At 40.3% G+C, this 23,971-nt stretch overlaps 1 protein-coding gene across 2 annotated transcripts in view; it reads left to right on the plus strand.

Moving 5' to 3' along the window:
- The first annotated feature begins 206 nt into the window (after positions 1-206).
- Positions 207-23,971, plus strand: part of lrp4 (low density lipoprotein receptor-related protein 4) — a 92,635-nt gene continuing 68,870 nt past the window's right edge. For both annotated transcript variants that reach the window (XM_086071314.1, XM_086071315.1), the window contains exon 1: positions 207-522. In XM_086071314.1, coding sequence (XP_085927440.1) covers positions 462-522 — 61 coding nt within the window. In that variant the 5' untranslated portion in view covers positions 207-461. The remainder of the gene's footprint in view (positions 523-23,971) is intronic.

Here is a 23,971-nt window from a genome sequence, read left to right on the forward strand (position 1 = left end):
TATATTTAATTTTAAAAGTCATTTTAAGTATAACATTGTTTTTTATTTTTATTTCACCACATCACCGGCGTTTGAAGATTCAATCTTAAATGTAAAGGAAAGACTCAACCAGTCCCTCCCCCCGGCTCCTTTTTGGTACAGTCCAGAGCGCCCTTATGGTAACTCCAGCCTGAGTGAGTGGAACATAACATGCTAGAGACCGACTGGCTGAGAGGCAGTCATCGAAGTTAACTTTTAAATCCCATTTTTGTCTCGTCCCTGCTCACTAAAGACACAGGATCGGCTGAGAAAAGGAAGGGGGAGGGAGGGGAGGGCGACAACATCAGTCATGCTATAAGATTAATGTGAAATGCCGGAGCGTATTTTTTGTGTCACAAGCCCGCCGATTTGAGTGAAGAGCCAGAAGAAGAAGGCGCAAGAGAGGAAGCCCGGAGAAGAGCGAGACAAGCGGGGGGTTCAAGATGCAGCCGGCCGCCGTGCTGTGGGTTGCACTGACAACTTTGCTGCTCAGCCCGAGTGCAGGTAGGAAAATGCTTGCGTTTTAATCAAAGTGCACGCGAGCGTGTGAAAGATGAGTTGAGATCATTTTCTAGCGACGGTCATGCCGGGACATTGGAGGTCTTCTTCGACTTTATGGATCACATAAAGAGATGGCTCTCACCTGTAGACCACTCCTTAATCTACTAATTCAACTTGAATGATATACAGTAATCATAATCTTTAACTTTCGTCACTTTGGATTTTTTTTTGTGTGTGTAGTTGATGATTTTGTGTACAATTTTTAAATGTGCAGTTGCATTGCGTACCAGTCTATGCAAACATGGGCTCCTTATTTGATTTGACTTTTTTGCCTTCCACTTTAAATGAAGTTTAAGATTGGCTCATCTGAACCTTATGAGATGTGCAAGCATGTGCTTGAGGCAGTCTTAGATGGTGTGGGAATCTAACACTAAATCTTGAGTGACAATGGGATGTGAAATACAAACTGGATGATTTGTATTTTTCCGTATCATTGTTTAAAAATTTCAGGTAGTAAAAAGAAAAAAGAAAAAAAGCTTTTCTGATTTCTAATTTCAGGTGAATTAATTTATTAGCGATGATAACCTACTTGCTACCCCCTCCCCGCCCTCCACTGCTCTCGTAATAGTGATTTCCACCCCCCCCTCCCCCCTTCCTATGTTTTCTTTAACACCTTGTATTTACAACATGTCAGAACAGCCGCTGGAATGCACAGACCCTACGGAAGCCATTTCTAAGCTCCCACATCAGGCTTTGCGTCATGTATTGACACACGGACGCTCGTACGCGCTCGCAGATGCCGTGCCCTCTGACATGACCTTAAAAATATACCAGGCAGGAAGGCGAAAATCACACCTGTAATTGGCTACTTGGACTTCAAATGGAGGCTGCGGTGATTGTTTCTGCTGCTAAATGTCACCATAAGACTCTCTTCAAAATGTCAACCAGTGAGAAACCAATATCCAATTGAAAACAAAAGACCCCCCCGGTTGATCCACATCCTCCATCCTGCGTTGGTGTATTAGTCATCACCTCAGACCTCAGCTATCAATGTTTCCCTGCCTCTGCAACCTTTTTATTATCTGCTTGTTTTGATTATAGAGCTTCTCTGTCACAAAACAATTATCTCCGCTGGACCGTTTGTCTTGTTTTTGTCTGTGGTACATAAATGCACATTTATCAGCTCATGCATTTTCCTTTGTCAAATAACTGTAAATAATATTATTTAAAAAAAAGAAAACAAAAGTGAAAGCACTCAAATAAGTCATCCATTATAATGCGAACAAATATTGACATTTGACATTCCTTCTATTCATTGTCATCTATGAAAAGATAACTATTATTCATTCACAAAGAGGAGTGGAGGGTTTGGCATTATGAAGACGACCGGTTCCATCTTACTGGAAATGAGCCACCAATGTATAACTCAAATGTGCCATTGTTTGAGACTGTGTGTGTGTGTAATCGGTGTGAGGTCAATATGCCTTCCAAGATAAGTCTAGTGGCCTTGCGGTAATTGGCTGAGTTTGACTAATGGCATGTTGGAGAGTGTGGTATACACTTTAATAATGCGCTCTGGGACAGGATGATCATCTCAACCTCTGTAACTCACCGCCCAACCCCTTTTTTTTTTTTTTTTATACTTATCAAGTGTTAATTGGACTCACGGGCTTACCTGAAAGCTGTGTCTTTCTTCCTCTAAAGACTACTTTGCATTAAATCATACAAGTAAACTACAATGGAAAGATATACACACACACACACTTCAAATGTGCATAACCATACAGGCGTGGGTTGAAATGCACAAGATTTTTTTTTCGGGGGGGGGGGGGGGGGGAGCAGATTTTAACAAAGACAGCGCTTCAGTACCAATCTGACAACCAGGCAGCATTCCAACATTTCTCTGCTTGGGTGGATTTTGTTTGTTTTTATCTGCCAAGCAATGAAAAAGAAGAAGAAGAATACAAAGTCAATATGTGACTTGCAACAAAGCGGCCATCCATTTCCACACAAGCATATATTACTATATATAATATTATCTATTTCGATTTTTTTAAACACATTTACATAAAATACATAAAACCATTTCCATCTGTTCTTCTTTTGCGAATATTGAGAGGGGACTCCGCCGCTGTCGGTGGCGTTATGGGGTAGATGCCGCGGACTTTCGACTTCCGGGTTTCACACATCCGCGTTGTTTTCCCGGCCACTGATGGCCGCGTTCCAACTCTCTGAAATGCTTCGGACAACTGAGACAGACACACTCGCTCCTGTCGACGGGAATTGGCAACCGAGGGGGAAGCGCATTAACTGGGATGCCCACATGCCACAAACAGGAAAACGGAAACAAAGCTGATGTGTGAAAACCAGGAAGTCGGAAGTCCCGCCTCCTCCGTGGCATATACGTTATACGCCCAAGAGATGTGATCCACCAGTAATTTAAAAGAAGAAGAACGGGGAGTGGCTCAGCCGTGCAATGATGTCATATGAGTTTGCTTTTGTAATTCTTGTTAAATTGTAGCATTTCTTTGCTGTTTTCCATCTAAAACAGCATTAATATTCGCTTCGTTAATTAATTCCAAAAAGATTTCTGTTTCGTCGTCCCCCCCAAACATACCTTACTTTATTGTCTGCCATTGCTTTGTGACTACAAATGTTCGTGTGACGTAATATCCGGTCAAAACGTGCGACGTGTATCCGGTCTTGTCGGCGTTTATTTGCAAAACCTGTTTCCATACTGATAGCCAAAATTTGCATTTTCCTTTTTTCGATACGCTTCAAAATCCACCCCCTCCAAACGTAAAAAACTTTTTTTGCGAATTATGGGCCCTTTTTCGAATTTCTAGCGTTTCCATTCAGATTTATTTTTGCATTTATTGAAAATTCGAATACAAATTGAATGGAAACCCCACTACTGAATAGAAAAACTGGGAAACACAGATTTTTAGTTTTTTTTTTTCCGAACTGCTGAGACTAAGATGCTTTTTACGTCACCTACGCATGGGGCGTAGGCGGTCCAAGGTCAAGCCGAGCTCGGTGCTACTTATACCACAAAAAGCTATCTGGCAACAAGCTTCACTGGCTAGTAGAATTGCTAAACAAGTTGCGTACTCGCTCCTGAGACAGTAATCATCACCTCCATGGTGGCAAATAAAGCTACACATCTGACAAGTGTCGTTCTCTGGACGGAATGATGAGGAAAGACAAAGAAGCCATGCTAATTGCTAATCTTACCAAAGCATTTATCACCAAAATTATGTGGTTGGAGGGAAGGATTCCACTTTTCACAGCGTTCTGGCTGGAACCGTGTAAAATATCCCAAAAAAAAAAAAAAAAAAAAAAAGCAGTTCTGAACATGAATGAATGAATGACTAATATACAAGTTGTATAAAATATTTTCAAAAAAATGCAGATGGGAAGATTCACTCCCATTAACGTTCAACAACAATTTAATTCTTCATTCATTCATTATTATGATTGGTAAAATTATGTCACTGGCACTTCGACTAGTAGAAAGCGGATTGTGATGATTGGGTGGGATTATGTTTGTCCTCCAATTCTGTTCAGCATTTATCTGCTTGCCAAGTCCTATAATCACATTGATCAGCCCCTCACCATTGACCTCCCATCAGGACCGAGCACCACCACAGCCGCCTCACGAGTGGCGTTTTAAAGAACTTGCAGAGATGTAGCTTTGCCTACCTAGCAAAGCCTTAAATGTAGATTTATGACTTTGTTTTGCAAAATGGCACCGGCAACCCATTAGATTAAGTGCCCCAAAAGTTGTTTGGTTGGCATTAATGGACATTGCAATGTTGATACTATCTACTTATAAAAGACAGACAGATTTATTGCTAGCCACAAGTTGATTTTCGTCCAGATTCCACTCTGCAAGTCATATTTTCTTTGAGCAGGAAAAAAGTTATTTTGCAGGATGTGCCTCTCACTGATGTCTATAAATCACTAGTTCTTTTTCTGGCAGAAAATGCATATGTAAAACATATACCTTCCATTTCCTGACTTTCTCTGGTTGCCGCTTAACCTCTTCAGGGCTCGAGGAGCCGGAGGTGGGTAAATTCTTCATTAGTTTTGCAGCGCGGCAATTACGAAGACTTCGACTTATGCCGCTGAGCTAATAAACACTGAGCCTAAATGAAGACTGTGAAATGCCACCCCTGAGTAGTATATTAGAAATTGTGCTGCTGTGCAACAGAACAGAAGTTTCTCTTGTTGACTCTTCATCTTTTCACAGATCCAGATTTAGCACTGTGATGCTCCCATTTTTCTTTTTTTCTTTTTTTTTACTCACACGTTTGGAGTGGTCGTGGCGCAGCAGTCCTACCTTACTTGAACAAGTACTGCAAAAGAGTGTGTTATATTTTGAGATAATGTGTGTGTGTGTGTTCACCCCTGTGTGGTATTGCTGGTTGAGTTCGTGTCAGGCAGGCTTTTGCATTCACTGTGGGCCGTCAGAGTAAGCCACCTGATACCCCCACTGTGCTTTGTTTGGCCCAGCTCAAGGGATGCGATTGCACCTCCGAGGTAGCAATGGAAGTAACCTATGATTACTTGATCTCAACCACACACACACACACACGTACACTATTTTCTCATATGGATAAATGTCATGTTTCAAACAGCACCCCCCATCTACATTCCTGTGCTCATGTTCCTCCACCTTCCTATAAATCAGTGCTCGCTCACACTAGAAGGCCAAACTCCTTTTTTTGTAAGAGACCTCCGGGCTCTCTTTTTGGGGCCGTGTCTGATTTCAGAACATGATGCCGTAGCCTGGAGGCCAATTTCAATTATGTTCACTGTGATGATGTATGCCACAGACGTCAGATTTAAGAGCACACAAGCAAAAAATCAAAGTAAAGCCCTGGAAACTCACTGTTTCTACAAGTACAAACTGAACATAAGCAATTGTAGGTTTTCGACTGATTTACTTGATAGAAGACTGTTTAGATCAACTTCCTGGTAATGATTGTGCAATTGTGCATATAAAAAAAAAAGAAGCAAAAATAGCTTGGGTTACTATTGTGTGTCGTTGTCAGCTTGCTACGACATTTAACCAACGTTAAAACATTTTAATGCTTAATATAAAGCATAAATTGTTGCTTTGATCCAGGAATTTTACACAAAATTGGGCAAACCAAGTAGGTGGGCACAAAACACCGTGATGTCGTATCCTACGGCGATATTGCGGTTTGTCCTCTTCTAGTTTGGCAGACAACCACAGCAGTGTATGAAAGTTAAGATAGATTTTTTGTTTGTTTGTTGTTGTCCCAAAATAGTGTTCCAAAAAGTGTTCCAGTTTAAACATTGACAACCACATTCAACGGTGTTTTTAAGCAACCATGATGTCTAACACTCACGACTGCGGATATTGCTTTTTGACAAACCTTCCTGGACGCCGCAGTGCATGAAAGCATTAAATTAAAAGGATAAATAGATTCATTAAAAAAAAAAATAGATCCCAGAACTGAAAATGAAATGTATACTTGGATTACAAAGATTTGCCAAATCCGATATTGACATCGCTTCTATGAAGGTCAGGTGGGGATAAACTTACCCATAATGTTGCTCAGCAGCCTTCACTTTTATTTGACACTAATTATGAACACAGATTTTGACAAGACTAAAATACACATGCTGCACAATTATACAGTATTTTCTGATGAAATAACTGGAACATTCAAATTTTGTCTTCACCTATACCTTCATATCGGTGCTTGTAAGAGGACGCATACATCTGAAAGCCCTTTTTTTTTTAAATTGCTGCTCGGCGCTCTGAAGGAGGTTTCACAAGGATGATGCACGTCTGTGAATGGTATTTTAAGCCAGTCATGTTAACATTGTGTACAGAATAACACCATTTTTCAAAACCTGATTAGACCAAGCCGCTTTTTGTCAATTGCGGGAGATAGATTTTTTTTTCTGTGAGAGAATTGAATTGGTCCGTTTACGAGTGGCTAACAGCCAGAATTTTTGAATTATTGAATGGCGTCTAAATACACAACAAACTTCGGGTTCAAACTCGTTGCATTACATCATCAATACAATATGGGGTATTATATTGTTGTAAATGGTAAAGTTTTATTTTCCATTTAATTGTTTTAAGATATTCAGGATATAACATAAGTAGGGCAGATCCGAGTGTTGTTTTTGTATTGGAAGGGGCATTCATGGTGTATCGGCTATGTAGTGTGTAGTTGAGTTCCTAGAGGGGTGGCAGATTATTACAGGCTGTAATAAACTCTGCTTTTCTGTCTCGGCAGGGGGCTGCTGTAGAGGACAGAATGATAAGCAGTGCTGGAGACTCACTGTCTGAGCACAACCAGAGGAGGGGGGGGGCAGGGACGCAAAGGCATTTTGAAGGACACGCGCATGCACAAATCCATAGTAACTTGATTCTTAAAGCTTTGCTGGAAACGCATTTGTTGTGACTTCAGATGATAATTTGAAAGACTTGTTAAAGAGGCATGAAAAAAAAGATTAAACGCTCGGCAGATTGTTGCGTTACGAGAGTCTCGCCCTCCCCAGTGCATGTTCCACCATGCATTATAAAAAAGACATTATGTGGTGTGTCTTTGAGATCACATTGGAGTCTGGTGACAAATGTAGGACAGTTTTCCAATGCTATTTTGTCATTATGTTGGGAGTATCGTGTAGCCATATATATATATTTTTTTATTTCTAGAGTTCAACTACACAGTTGACTTCACACATACAATACATGTGATTTGGAAATGTCTTTGTTTTTTAGTGTAGCAAGTCAAATCAAATGTATTTCCAATTGAAACTTTTTTGGAATTGGTGACAGTTAATAGCATTTGAAGATGATTGTCTTGTGTTCGGCACGGTTTCGCTCAAGGTTCTAACGTTGAGTTAGCGTTCGCCAGACGTTCGTCTAATAATTCCCTTGCGACAAGAAAAAAACATTTTAAAACGGTTGGCAAATGTTAAGCAAACGTTGCGACCTTGAACGAACCCTGACGATAAAACATTTGCTAGCGTCGCAAACATTCGTCCCTCAGTGGGATACGCGCATACGAGTGGGGTTGAAGCTTGCTCAAAGACACATTTTCAGAAATATTCAGATAGCTAAAGAGTCGTTTGGTTGTTTATTTTCACACTTGATCGGTGGGCAGACATTCCAGAGAGTCAACCATTTGCATACAAACATTAAAAAAAACAATTATCCAATTGAATTACCCTTTAAGATCATGTCAAATGAGCACTGTCAAAAAAAACTATCATGAAGTTGTATGTTGTTCTCATGGCAATTCTGAACTTAAAAATAGTGAAACCAAACCAGTTTAATAAACTCACACGTGTATGTGTGAAATGTGACAGAATACAATATACCGTGTATACCCTCCTGCTGCCGTAAATGTTCACCAAATGTTTTTTGAAGCTCAAAATAGTCCCCAAGAAGTGTGCAATGTTGTTGTCCTGTTGTCCACCAGCCAGCTGCTTGAGCTTATTACTTCTCTCCTTTTGTAATGGATATATTTACATTTCCCCTAAGAACAAATGGGATTGTGGCACAGAGAGGGCTTGTCAGTGGGAGCCACAGAAGGCCTGTTACCTTACTGGCTTTTGTCTCTTTATAGGATTTGCAGACCATAGGAAAGTAAGCTGTATTTTTTTTAAAGAAGAGCACTGATTTTACAATCTAACCTAAATACATGTGATGCTAGAACAGTTAGCTTTGTCCTTCTACCTCATTGTAGACACAAATGGATTGGGTGAGAGTTCGGTGTATAAATAAACCTCGGAGACAGACGGGCTTCTTCACATGGCGGACATGCCCTCATTCGTGGACATTTGAAATTGACAAAGGTCCTTGAGCGAAGGCTTTCCCGTTGCCTTCAACTCCAGCATGCGCGTCAAGCATGTTGAGCATGTGTTCGGGTAGGCACACATCAGATCAGACCGGAATGAAATATGGTTTGGATTAGTGGTGGGTACTGTTACCAATCGTTTCAAAATGTATAGCAGGAGGAGCGATAGGAGTGAAGTGGCACAATATTATACTGAAATCAACATTTTGGCATCTTGTCAACACGAGTTTGGACTGATTAGAAATCCTTGGCGTTCTCACTAGAAGTGAACCAATTAGTGGAGATGAGATTAGTTTTTACTACCAAAGTTTGAATTTGTAAGATATTATGAAAGGTACAAGATCATATTATTAATCAATGAAAATCATATATTTAAAGTAAAAGTAGTGGAATTGCTTTTAAGCGAGTTCCAGTGTGTTTTTAAAAGGAAAAGCCCTTATTTCACAAATGATTCAAAGAGCTCGGTTATACTTTTTTGAATGACCAGATGACATTTGGCAAGCGATCATTTAGCTCAATGTTCGAACAGCTGATTGGATTTGCGGACTTTTTTCATCCTGCTTACAGTATGAGCGTGCCATGTGGTAGTATCACCTTTCCCTCCTGTACCTCCCTGAGACAAATGTAGGAAAGCACCTGCTAGATATCTGATGTCCCTCAAAGCTGTTGAAATCAGTAGACGGCTCGCTGAGGCATAAATGTAATCAGAAACGTGTTCAATAAAACTGCCTTTGCTGAAATCACATGAAACATTCTAACAACCTTTGTATGTTTTTAAAGTTTGTTGTTGTATATTAAGTTATTTTAGTGTAATCAATTACATCGGATTTGTTACAGTTTTAGCTGATTTACTACTGTCATATTTCACAAGATTTTGCATGTCCACAACAAACAACATTCCTTCTAAGTGAGAGTTAAAATTACCACAGTATGGTATGGGATTTTTATATATATATATATATATATATATATATATATATATAGTTATATATATATATATATATATTGTTATATATATATATATATATATTGTTATATATATATATATATATATATATATATATAGTTATATATATATATATATATATAGTTATATATATATATATATATATATTGTTATATATATATATATATATATATATATATATATATATATATATATATATATTGTTATATATTGTTATATATATATATATATATATATATTGTTATATATATATATATATATATATATATATATATATATTGTTATATATTGTTATATATATATTGTTATATATATTTATATATATATATATATATATATATATATATATATATATATATATATATATATATTGTTATATATATATATATATATATATATATATTGTTATATATATATATATATTGTTATATTGGGACTACTGAGGCTGCACTTTGTTATGGAATACAATTGGGTTTAAGCCGCCACAGGAAAGCACTGGCCAGCAAGTTTAATTGGGGGGGTCTCACTTTCCGAGCGGAACCTTGTGTGGAATTCGGACGCACATTGCAGCACACTTGCACAGAGGCAGCTCAAACATCCTCAGGGTCTGTATTGTATGTTCTGCGAGAGTGCCTTTGCCCTTCTAGAGTGACATTGTTCACTTTTGTCCCCTAGATACTGCTGCACAATGATGTCACCTGAAAGTGTGAGAGCAGAAACCTGACACTGGACACAACAACAAGCATGCAAACACTTACAAAAAAAAACACGCTTGACATGAAAGACCGCGGTTGTCTCACAGTTCGTAGGTGGTGCTTGCTAACTGGCTGCAGAAACTGTGTTGTACTTTATGGCGTACCTTTTGTGCGTTTTCCTTTCCAATTGAACCATACCTGATCGGCAATAGCTCAGCCAAGCTTGTGATGATGGAAATTGAGCTGCTTGTTGTGAAAGTGGTGGAGGACTTGCTTAAACAAACAGTGTAGGGCTCTGGGGGCCCCATTGAAGCCTAGAAACTGGAATGGGGACACAACTGAAAGCACTGCACTCCCTAATGAACTTGAGTGGCCCATAGAAGTGGGGCTTTTTCACAGAAGCTAAGGGGGACAAAGTGTCAAAACAAGCCCAGGCCCTTGCTGTTCACAGGGGCTAAACGCCGCCTTTTGACTCTTAGGAGTGTGGGTATCTGAAGGGGAGGGCACAAGGAGAAAGGAGAGGGAGGTAGAAAGTACTTGCTAAAACAATGGCCTCTTAAATCAAGCAACCCTTCTTGCCTCTTTCCCCCTCCAGTGCTCCTGGGCTACTGCCTCCCAAACCCCCTCCTTCTATTGCCTCGACTTCCAATTAGGGATACCCTTGCACAAGCGGCTGGAAGCCCCATATATTGCAGGGGCCTCAGAGGAGGAGGCTTAAAAGTTGGGTCTCTGTAGCAGTTCCTCTATCGCAGGCCTTAGTATTCAGAGGAGAGCCTTGTTTGGACGCCTCAAAGCTCTCAAATCTGCCACTGAGGGACACGTGCAATATCATGTCCTCTGTCTTCAGTACCTCGTCCTTTGTTCCTTCTCCTTCTCCACCATGCCATAATTTCATTAGTTGGCAACCCCTTCATTGCTTCTCCACGCTTGGGTGCTTGCATGGCCAGGACTCGGGTCCTTGTTGCCTCATTCCCTTCTCTTATTTATCCTGAGCAATTCCAGCAATTACAACAGCTGATTAAAGAGTTGGCCAGAGGAAGCCATGTATAAGACTACAGCTCCTACTTCTACTTCACAACGGCACATTAAAAATAGAATTTATTTTCAAGATACACTCTAAAAACACTTGGATCAAAAACAATCCAAATTGGGTCAAAAAGGGACTGACCCAACTTTTGGGTTGACCATTTAAATGAATTGGGTTGTATTGTAAAAAAATGACCCAAAATATTGGGTTGTTTTGTGGGTTATTCATTTGACCCAACCTTTTTGGGTTATTTACTTAACCATCATTGGGTAACCCAAAAAGTTGGGTCATATGAATAACCCACAAACAACCCGAGTTTGGGGTTATTTGTTTCACCAATAATAACCCAACAACGGTTAACAAAAAGCTGGGCCTATCCGCATGACAGGATGGCATGTGGATGGTTCATTTTTTTGGAGCAATATTTACATAGTATTTAAAAATGGATTCTGTACAGATGTTATTTTGTTTTGGAAAAGGAAATGTCTTAGATTTGGATATGTGCAACTTCCTCATTATGCAAAACAGGTGGAAGCAAAACATTTGTGGACTTCTTTTCTACAATTTTTCACACAAATTATTGACAGGTGCAGGGGCTCGTAATGCATCATCTATTTTCTATGCATTTGCTTTGTGATTTTCATGTGAGGCCATTTGCAAGACTGTCAAGTCAAGTAGCCCTGTACAATTGTAGCAGTCGGCTCAGAATAAAAAAAGGTTTAGCTGGTGCCACTCAGACACTCTGCCCAGACATGCTTTCTGTGACATTTTTCCTGTTTGCTTCCATGGCCAAAGCTGGCACACTAGGCTTTACTGTCACCCAGTAGGTTCAGGTAGACATTGTCATCAGACTGAGTGGTGCCAGCCTGTTTTATAATTGGATTTAGTGTTAGCACGGTTCCTTCCCCACCCTCAGCTGGATAGCACTGTTTATAAGGGACACCTAGGAAACTATGACCAAGTCCAAAGATCGCGCCACACTGCTGCAAGCTTTGTCATCTTTGCTAGATAGAGGTGCTTCGAATGTCTCGAAATATGAGTGATATCACATCTATTTAGCCAGAGTTCCTTACATTTGGTCTAGTCACATTATGTAGTTGGGAAGGAACACAACCACCATCCGACCCATTATCACACACAATCAAGATTTTTGGGGCTGATAAGCGAGAGTAAAAGAAAAAAGATAACTAATCAATCCGATCAAAAGATGAACATGGCATATATACTGTGTATCTTTGAAGGCAGTGAGAGAGTAATGAAGCGAGGTTGTCACATGAAAGATAAATAAAAAAAAACTCTGAAACTGTATAATTGTGGACAATAGGGAATGTGCATTGTGTCGTCATCATGGCGTTTACCAGGTTATTGTTTACAATGCAAGACTTACTCTGTCACGGTGTTCCGAAACGTGGTTTTTGTAGCGCAATGCAAAACTCAGAAGATCCTGATGACTGTATGGAGGCTTTGCCCAATATAAATTCTGTCTGGTTTTGTTAATTAATAAAATAATATTAATAATCAGGAGTTGGGCTTATTTATTTTCACATAAAATTTTTCGACACCTTGCATGCTAGCATGACTGTGCTGTTTGGTGTGTTTGCATGGATTTGGTGACCGATCTACACCCCATCAACTACATCAAACAGTTTTGGGATGAACTAGAGCAGAATAGAGATTGTGAGCCATGGTGTCGCTTCGAACATCAGTGACCTCTGACCTTGTAAATGTTCTTTGGGAATAATGGACTAAAATATTAACCTACTTAGAAACTTTCCTGAAACCAGAGTCAAGAGGAATCCATTAAAGAAGACCAACCATCTCGGTCCAGTTACTGGTTTAAGATAATGTGTCAGAGGGATCACACTTGTACACAGTGTACTGTCACCAGAGATTTTTGTTAAGGCTATTCTTGGAATTGGGGTGTAGTGGTTTTGAGGCACTCGCCACTCCCTACTGCTTACCCCACATAAGATGACCTTTTGCCCTTAGGGGAGGACGAGGAAAGTGTGTGCCTCCAAGACTCCAAAATGCTGACCTCTTGAGTAGCACTGAAGCAACCCGGAATGCAAACGAATGATCCCCTTACCCTTGAATTGCCTCTGACCTTTGAACTTATTTTTTTCCCCACATTGTTGGGACGTTTACCAGTAAGTAGGGGTTGGAAAAATAGAATCACTGATTTCTAGCGCATTTCATTCACAATAATAATGAATATGCTTCACATTTTGTGATAAAAGTACATTTAAAAGCAGTTAGTGTTAAAGAGATTTTAAAAGCAAAGTAATGACATAAAGCGTAGCTTACTAAAATTCTATAAAAAAGCGTACAGTGCAAGAAGAAGAATTCCCAAAACATGATTTTAAAAATAATTTGAAAGACCTTAATCAAAATCCAGTGGTAATTCACATGATTGGTAAAGCTGGGAAATAAAACAATGTCCAGTGAACATCAAGTGCTGACCTCGTGTTGTTGATCAAGCTTCTCAAGGCTTGCTAGGCTGCAACAGAGCCACCATTCACTGCAACAACTCTTGAACTCATGATGATACTCTGAACCATCCTAATGTATTTAGTGCCATTGCATTATCACACAAAGGCTAGTCACTTCTTCTGTCAATTACGTAATTTCCCATACTTGTCTTTACTTTTGCCTAATTTTGAATTGTGCAAAAACTGTACAATATTATGAGTCTGTCTGTCTCTCTGTCTCTCTCTCTCTCTCTCTCTCTCTCTCTCTCTCTCTCTCTCTCTCTCTCTCTCTCTCTCCCCCCCCGCCCCCTTTATGCTTTATAGTTCTGGTATGCTGCCCAAGATAATAAGCTTTATGAGACTTCTTTTGAAAAGTGTACATTTACTGGGAACAACAGTTACAGTTCTATTTCTCCCTAAACTCAAATCTTAAAGCAAAAATACAACAAATTACTAAAACCGTGACATTTCTTTTTAGCAGCTCAGTGTGAATATGGATGTTTTTAACTTTGTTGTCCTTGCGCAGAAGCAAAAATTCTCATGTGGACGAGTTCCTCTAAAATCCCCATTAAATAATCTATACGGTGTAATTGAAGATTGGTGGTGATTTATTAATTGATTGTGTTTTAAATTTATTGTGAATGCAGTAATCATGCTGATAGTTGAAATTGAGCGAGAAAGAAATTCAGGCTTGGGAGTAACTGGTGAAGAACGTCACAATCAAAGGATGCTAAATATACTCATCCCATATTTGGCTCTGCATGTGCCTCTATCTTGCTGTGTGGCCTACACAGAAACTCAGTTGTTACTCATTCACTGTGCTGTCATAGAGCTGACCACTCACTGAGATGTAACCCCCCCGGAATTGATTCATAATTTTGGGTGAGAAATTCTGAGAATGAAAGCATCAATGAGAATGAGAGATGCATCAATACAAGACCATGTTTCTTATACAGTACTTATTTGTAAGCATGGACAGTTGCTGATAGACATTTGTCTGTCGTTCTTGCCCCTCCCCCTCAGCTGCTAAGACTTGTAATGCTTCTTTTTGTTGAGCTCTCAAATGCAGATTCTTTGACTTCTCCGAAACACTGGGCTGGACTCAAACACAGTTGTGATCATTGTGCTGGTACTTAATAATTCTGCCCCTTCGTTTCCACCCTCAGTCTTCTTCAGTTCCGCTTTCTCTTTTTATAGAGTTTAGAAAATGGATGCCCCAAATGGACCTAACTTCCAGGTCAGTGGACGTGGGATGAGGGGGTCACACATGGGCTTAGCCAATCATCAGTTGGATGACCAGGCAACTGTGTGCTGCTTGATAAATCTACAAAACATCTGTGGTGGTGTTAGCATGTAGAGATGGAAGAGTTTCTGTTCTTCAACTAATCTTGTATGGTATTTGCTCCTCCACCATCTTCACTTCTTTGATCACTTTCTGTTCTTTTATTTGCTCCATTGCTAAGCAACGACTGCCGTGACAGATCTGTACTTTAGCTCAAATTGTGTCACAACTGACTTTCGGCGACCCCCCTCGCACATAAACGCGCATAAACACACGTACACATGCTATACTGCCAAGTATCCTGCTGATTTGCGGTTTAGGATGCTGAACCCCCTCCCCCAGCAGAAGAGCTCTCTGGTCAGCCCCCTTTTTCTGAGGTGACAAGAGGGAAGCGTCCAGCTGGATGGAGCTGTTGTGTTTCTCTCCTATGGGCTTTGATCCTTTGCCCCTTGGTGTCCCAAATCAGCTCCTATGCTTCCAGTCTGAAGAGGGGGGGGTTCATTTGCTTCTTGATTTACTTTGCTTGGCCGTTGGGAATGCAGGCAAGAGGAGAAGATGGATGATGCATTCTGGTGCGACTCCACATGACAGCTGGGGCAAGGTGGCGGCGCCTTCTCTGGATCAGCCACCCATGTGCCCCAACCGCCTTCTCCTGGCCATAACTTCTCCCTCGCCAACACTTGCCTCAAATCCACAACCTTGCGTTTTTTGTCTATAAGCCCCTGCTTGTCCTCAGGGAGTGGAGGAAGAAGGCTTGAGGCGCCCTCCCTCTCCTGTCCCACAGAACCCCCTGATCCTGGCCCCATTTTTTTTTTAGGCTTTAAGACTGACCTGTCAGCCTTGCTCTCTTCCCCAGAGTCAATGTGGGACGGCCCCCTCAAAGAGCAGTCTGCGTCAGCCTTCTGTTAGAACAGGCCCCACCAAAAGCCCTCTTGTGCTGCCCTTTGTGTAGTCACACATAAGATCAGAGTTAAATTCCCTTTCCACTTGCGTCCGTTGATGGGCCCTGTGGGCCAAGGGACCAATACCACTTGACAGTCCTATTGTTTTCATAGTTTCTCCCAGCATGTTTATCATCATTGCAAATACCAAAATGCTTTCATTTTGTTTGATATAATTTTTTTTTAATTTTCTCTAGGATTTAACCTCCAACCATCCATCAATTTTCTTAACTGCTTAGTCCTCACAAGGGTCGCTGGAGCCTATCCCAGCTGGCAGTAGGCGGGGTACACCCTGAACTGGTTGCCAGCCAATCACAGGGCACACAGAGACAAACAACCATCCACACTCACAATCACACCTATGGACAATTTGGAGTGTTCAATTAACCTGCCATGCATGTCTTTGGAATGTGGGAGGAAACCGGAGTACCTGGAGGAAACCCACGCAAGCACGGGGAGAACACGCAAGCCCCACCCAGCAAGGCCGAAGCCCGGACTCGATCTCACGTCCTCTGCACTGGGAGGCGGACGTGCTAGCCAGTCAGCCACCGTGCCGCCGGATTTTTAACCTAAACGAGTTAAATTTTGTTTGTGGAATCGAAATTTTCGTATTTTTTAAGTCATCTTTTCACCACATTGCGTAACAATGCAGTATTAATGATCACATATAACTTGTTCTTTGTCTGCCACAAGTGGTTTGACAGAAAAGTTTTAAGACTGAAAGATTACATTATATTTCAAATCCGAACTACAAACGAGTTTTGCCCTTTGTCGTAATTGGCATGCAGTACCTCAGCCTTTTCTCATGCCTTCATTCACTCCTGGTAAGACTCTTCTGCAATCCTCCGCTTTTCCGTCATCATCTTCAAAACTGGTCCTCTTGATGACCAACTTGAGTTTTGGAAAGAAGAAAAAAAAAAATTACAAAGTCATGTTAGTATTGGATGCTGGTGATTGGCTGCGCATCGTGAGCCGGGTAAAATGAATTAGAAGTAAGAAATATATGGTTCCGATTATAATATTTTAAAGGTCTGCAGGTGTTTGCAGCAAACATAACGAGTGGGAAGTGAACTGCGGTGCAAATAGGTTATCAAGACAAGCTGTTATGACAGGATTAATTGAGGGGAAAAGGTGATAGCAACAGACCAGATTACACAATATCACTGGCAGCTCTGTTAACTCTGTTTAAGTGCTTTAACCATAGTTTTTTTTTGTTGGCATATGTTTTATACTTCTGGAATATGTACAGTAATTGTTCATTTTTGTCATATGTATCTTTTGTTTTTGATATTCTGTTTACATTAGTAGTGGATGATAAAAATTTTTTTTTTTTTTACACTGCATTTCTTTCAGAAAGGTCTTGCTGGCCTCTGCCAGTTGTTTTCCAAGTTAACATAGCACACATTTTAATGTAATAAATGTCATTTTTGCTTTCCAGACATCAAAAGGCAAATGATTTATAGGATAGTGCACAAACATTATGCAGAGCCAATCTGCTATTTATGTTCATGCACATGTAGAGCACAGAAACAGTTGTTCCGCATAACGTCAGGAAGATCAAGCTCCCTGGGGCACGACACTACTGTACATGATCCAAAAGCCTCAGACATGGTGTCCATGTGTCCGGAGCCACTGGTCCACCTGTTGCGATTCCTTCCTCATCAAAAGCACACACATTGGCCTACCCCTGGGTCGGGGTAAGTCGGGATGTGAGGTCATCTTGGCCCGCTACACACGAGTGATGAGGCACAACTTGATTGAACTGTCGCAATGTGTGTTTTTTGTGTGTGGCAATTTTCATTTAACCTTTATTCAGCCAGGTTGGTCCCATTGATATAAAAAAAACATATTTTTTCAAGAGAGACCCTGACCAAGACAAGAACACAAAGTTACAGACATACAGTACAAAGTGAGACAAATAAAAAAATTCGCAAAGCACAACATTTTGGATTAAATGATCAATAAAATAGTTGAAACAGCCAAGCTTAAAAACATCGACATTGTATGGAAGCTGTTTCCATGCCTTTCAATTTAGATTTAAACATTTAAGGACACCAGTTCCTTGAGCTTGAAGTCATTCTGCAGAAGATTCCAGGACGAGGGGACGGAGTACCCCGAGCCAAGCAATATTCAAGTACAAGCATCTACTGCGAACCACCCACTATCAGACACACAATAGGTTTCTGGGTTATTAAGTAGCGGGGGGAAAAATGACGGTATCTTGTCTTTTTTTTATCGGCTAAATATCACGGCACCATACTGGTATACTGGTACCCGTACTTGATGCAGCACCAATATGTAACATATGTTTACACTAATCTTCAACCGTATTGATACTTCCACATGCACCTGTGACTAGGAACTAAGCACAGAGAGACACTGTCGTCTAAATGCACGGGTGCAGTCAGTGATTGGAGCGATCGATCATTGCCAACAAAAAATATACACAGTCTCCTTTTATAATCGCCCGTTTCCTCTCTTTGTGGCAATCCACTTCTTCCTTGACATCACTCCAAGCGAAAAGAAACAAAGAGTTGGGAAGAATGAGACATTGTAGACTGTTGCTCAATTTCATATATTGAAATACAGTATAAGCATGAATTTTGAATCTCATTATTACATTTTCATTGGAGTAGTCCTATTATTTACAAATTATAGTTGGTTCTAACAGTCTGTATTAAGAATTGGCTTGCAAGCATCAAATTGGCTGGATTTGTCCTTTTTCTGTGTGTCTCACAACACTTGTTTCACTCTTTCTGAGAGTGTCTTTAAGTGCAAGATTTACGCTTTTTCTATTTATGTGTGGAGCAAGCGCCTTTTTGGAAAGGGCTCTTTTAATGACTGTGAATAGAGTCATCTGTAACTGCTTCAGTGTTTCATGTGAGACGCCACCATTTTTCCCCTCTTGCCTCTAATCAATCACTGCGCCTCACACTCGCTGCCCTCGCTGTTTTTCTTTCTCCTCTGGTTTGTCTTGAAAAGAAGTCTCTTCTGCTCCCCCCTTCTGTCTCTCTTATGAAGACCGAGGAGGAAGGCGGCGGGGAGAAGTAAAGAACAGAAAATGGGGTTTAAAATCCAAGGCAAAAGTGTTCGTTCCTCCAGTATTTCTTTGACGTGTTACTTTAGCATTTAATCAGGAAAGTGAAACTACCATTTTTACCCGCCATTTTTATATCCTGACTAAATACAAAACATTCTTTATAACATTTCATTGTAGAAACTTGAAAAAAATTAATCGTACACTCTTCGTAACTGATATCATCACCTAGCTAACTTAATACACACAAAATGGCTGTTATGCTAGCAGCCATATTGTTCACAGTTTGTTTTGTGTGTGACTTAGTGTAAGTACAACCACATACAGTATCTTGTTATCAGTCCTGGCACAGGTGTGCTGCAGGTGACGCGGCTGTGCTCAGGCGATCTGATCGGAAGCTGCTGGTTTTGCCTCACTTCACTGCTGCATGTTGGCCTCCCGCACATTTGGAACGCTTTGATAGGAGGAGAAAAAGGGGGGGGGGGAAATGGTGGTACGCTGGGGGGGGGGGGGTGGCTGTTGGACTTGTGATCTATTACTTCCTTACTCGTTGCCTATATCTTTCTGTCACGCGCACATGCACACACTAAGAGACAGGCTCTGTGCAGTTAGCTCAAGTTCATTGCGTTCGAGTTCCGGGAGGTGCTTTTGGTTGCGAGGGTGTTGGGGCAAGAGGAGGAGCAGTAATTAAAGAGCTTTGAGAGGGGGGGGGGGGCCCAACTCTCTGTTAGATGCATTTCATCCCTCCTCCTCCTCCCCGTAATCCCCACAGGAATAAACAAATTGGGGTTTTCAGCTTGCTAGCTGGACTTGGTCGCTCCTGTAATGGTATTGAAAAGAGGTGCGTGCATGTGCATGTGCATGTGCATGTGTGTGTCCATCAGGCAGTTGTGTGTTTGAATAGGTGAATAAGAGGTACTATATGAGAGCGCGAGGCATATACTTTGATTGTGTCGTGCGTGTGCTTAACCACATGTGCAGCGTGTGGCTAATTGCTATCGCCTCCGCACTGAAGTACGCAGATGGACACACAGGCTACAGCCCACAGATTTATTTTATCAGTGGGTTTCATATCAAAACTATATTTCACTGGCAAACACTCAAGTTCATTTTTAAACTCTTAATTAATTACGTCAACATCTATTACCTTAAACAAGTACATTTTACAGCTACTTTTGTGCGATTGGTAGATGGATTTCAGTATATTTCCTATTGTTTTATTTGATGTTTTTTCACTTGTCCGGTTTGGGCACATTTTGTTACAGGCACTTTCCATGTGTTCTTCTGTCACGGGGGAAGTAAAAAATGTTCCAGTGAGAACGAGACAACGCATGATAGATTCAATTGAAGTTTGCCAGTGAGTCTAAGTTCCGTGGCTTGTGATTGGCTCACGTAAGATTTGGACTTGTGCCAGTCAACCAATCATGGTAACGTTTGTTGTTCAAAACTAGCTTTGCAGCTCCATAGCTGTGGCTGGTTTGCTAGCATGGCGGCTAATTAGCAGTCACTCCACTAAAGTCACCAATCATTCGATACAATTGTGACACATCAACACAAAAAGAGATTGACAATAGAAGACATGCTAAGCAACGCTAATTTAGCATGTTTAATTTAACCATTAGTAAATTTGATACATTAAAAAAAAAAACTTATAAAAAAACTTCCCAACTATCCCAATATAGCATTTTTTTTCTTAAAATTCAATAAATTACCGGCAATCTTCTGTTCTTATAATTTGTAGTTGCTGATCATAAAACAGCCACAAAAGGTAACGGCCGCCATCATGAGTAGCAATACCTTGATATAAGGCCTGGTATCGACCGACAAAATATCCAGAATATTCATGAGGTGATGATAGAGTTTGGTATCTCAACATATACTGTACGAGTCTGATCTACAAAAGTATTGGGACACCTGGACCTTGTCTGGGATTGCTGAGGTCAGAGATCACAGTTGTTGCATGAGTAGGCCTAGATTACAATATCTGGTCATTTTCTTAATGAATGTTATACATTTTAGTTCTCATCCTAGTAGTGTCATAAACATTATTTTCTCCATCTGTCACACTTGGAAAATACCTTCTGCTACTAGTGCTGTGCAGGACTGCACACATACTTGGTCCTTCTGCTGAATGAAAAGTAGTCAATGATTTACTAAAAGCACTTTTAATCATTACAGGTTTTAATCCACCTTCTGTCTGGAGGTCGGCAATCGTTTTTCTTCCTTTAGCATATAAACAGCTTTGTTATTCATCAGTTTGTTGACAGCCTAAGGAGGCGGGTGTTGAGAAGTTTCAGCTTGTCTTCCTCAAGCAAGTCTGATGTGGGTCACCAGGTTTTTCATTAAACATCTCTTGAAATCTTAAGGTACGTTCACACCTTAGGTCTTAATGCTCAGATTTTGTTGTGAAATCCGATTTTTTTTTTTTTTTTTTTTTTGTAAGCGTTCACATTACCTATTAATTGCGATCTCAGTCTGTCTGCTGTGGGGATGTAATGTGTCCCCAAAGTGACCCGCATGCGCAGAAGAGGATACAATGTCACTCACAACAACGCTGTGTTTGCGGAAGTAAATACGTATGGTCGAGTGCAGTGGCTCGTAGGACTTAATTTCCCATGATTCTTAGATGCTACAGCAGGAAGTAGTCCTAGTTACGGCCAATGTCTGCTACCAATTAGATGCGGAACGCAAACGTGAATTTGGAAGTAAATAGAAAGGAATTTCACAGTTAAATTCCCTTTTAATGGGTTCATCGTATGAATCGCAACAACTATGTGATTGACTTACACATGGCAAAAAAATAAACGGGACGCAGGGACGAGACCTGCGTTACTATCAGGACAAAACCATGAGGAATCGAAATCCGCCGTGATGTGGTGGCCAAGGCTCAATTTGGGACTGTCCCAGCCAAATCGTGATGTCTGGTCACCCTGAGTCGTGCACTTATAAATGTGGAACCCACATAATTTTCTAAATGTGTTTTTGACATGCAACTCTTAACAAAGCGCCGTCTCAAACGGTGCATTATCCAATAATAACAGTCATCACTAGATAATTGTCCAATGAATGTGGTGCCATGTTCATATGGAGGTAAAGAAGTTGTTTTTCTGCGACCGTGTGTGTGTTTTCGCAGTTGTGTATACAGGCCTAAAGGCATCCGAGCTTGCAGGCAAGCCAGTGCAGGCCCTACGCTCAGACGTCAGACGGCACCTCCACTGTCTTCTCTTTCGCGTCTGGGTCATCTGACACCGCTCTCATGGTTTGTGTGTTGAAGCGCCCTGGAGGGCTCATTGCTTTTAATCAACGCAGGCAGATGATCCTAGAAATAGTTTCAACCAAGGAAAGAGGCGTCAGTTTGGTACTGAAAACAGAGCCAACAAAGACGTAAAGGACAAAGCAGCAGTGGGATAGGTCGCCACATGGAATGCGAGATGAGAGGGCAGAGCAGAACAGATATTTAAGCTGTTTGTGTTTGTAGAGTAAGCAAAATATTGCTGTGTCATTACCTTTTTGTTTTGAGGCAGGTGGTCCCCTCAGCAACACTGTTTCTACAGATGAACCCAAAATACAATTATCTGAAAGAATGTTGCCCTCAGATGGTGAGACATGCTTGCGTATTAATGTCTCATTAAGGAAAATAATGACTTTCCTACCAAATAAAACATTTACAGAATGTGTCTATAGCTACTGCTTGCAGTGACAAGTATTTTTGCCACTAAATCCATCGAATGATGCATCGATTCTGCACCGACATTAGACGGAGAGCACGAAATGTTCTAGTGCTATAAAAACATGGAACCTACCAAAAGAAAGATTAGTCTTTTCTTTCATCAGGAAAAAAAAAAAGAGTATATTTCTGTGTTTAGTGTTAGAATATAGCTAAGTTTCATCATCATTCACAAATCTGTTTAAAACAGTGGGGAAAAGAGCCTTTTTGCAACATGGCCCTGGTTAATCTCTAATACTCTGCTGCCTCCTGCTGGTCATTTTTGTGATAACTACCATTGATTCAAGCGTTCTCTTCAGTTCAGAAGCTGCTTCAAAGCCTTCTGTATGCTCTATAAAAATAAAAACAAAAACGTATAGTTACGTTTTTTGGGACCATGGCAGTATTTAAAATATATATATTTTTATATGTTTTTGGCCGCAAATGAGTTAAGGACAAGCATAGAAATTGAGCTGTACATGTAGTTGCAAGTAGAGAAAAAAAATATTGTCTTCGTATTTCAATATTAATATCTTTATCTAGATTTTCATATAACGATATAGCGTTCAGCCCTTCTCTTATCAACCCCCCATTTGCAACCTCCCTTATGGGAGGTAATTGTTAATTTGGCACAACCTGAACCTTTTATTTGTTCTTCCTATCGCTGTCTTCCCTTAATTATATGGGTGCACTTAGTCTGCAGCTGTCACTTGCTAATCTTGGGTGCGGGCCATCAAAGATTGATGACTTGATATTGCAAAATGCCTTGGGGCACATTAACATTTATTGAAACACAACACACACAAAAGTCCTTTTATTAAAACCACTCCAGGCTTCCCAGGAAGACATTAAATCCCAAATATAATATATGCATAAAAAAAAAAGATCCACACACTCTTATGTAATTGGTGATCAAGATGGGGTACTCGCCCTGAATTATTGGATGATGTAATTGTTTCATTGCTGCAGCATTTTATAAAAATGATTAAAAAAGTAGGAGTTTTATATTCCCACTTTGATGTGACTGTTATCATAGCACTGAATATGACAAGGAGAGGTGCAACGATGAATCAATTCATCGACAAGTAATTCGATTAGATTCGATTAGCAAATGAATCATTATCTTTGATATTTGACTAATCATTTAGAGACCTTGTTTAATTAAAAAATGTCCATATCCTCTGAATTTCATCCTCTCAACAGTAAATATTTTCAGGACTTTGTAGTCCTGCATGAAAGCAGACTAATTATCATTGTATTGAATCAAAATTTTCAAACATCTGCTTTTACTTTTGAAAACAATGGTCAACATTTTGGCCTGTTTTCTGACATGTCACGGACCAAACCACTAACTGAAACATCATCTGTTTGTGCATTTTATTTGCACTGTCAATTTGAAACTGTGTCTTATTTTTTTCAATAAAGGGATGGAAATGATTATTTTTTTCCCAATTAAAATAGTTGCTGCCCTAATGAGTG

The sequence above is a fragment of the Leptonotus elevatus genome, chromosome 3 (genome assembly GCF_054856555.1).
Source record: "Leptonotus elevatus isolate MCC_2025b chromosome 3, RoL_Lele_1.0, whole genome shotgun sequence".
NCBI lineage: Eukaryota > Metazoa > Chordata > Actinopteri > Syngnathiformes > Syngnathidae > Leptonotus > Leptonotus elevatus.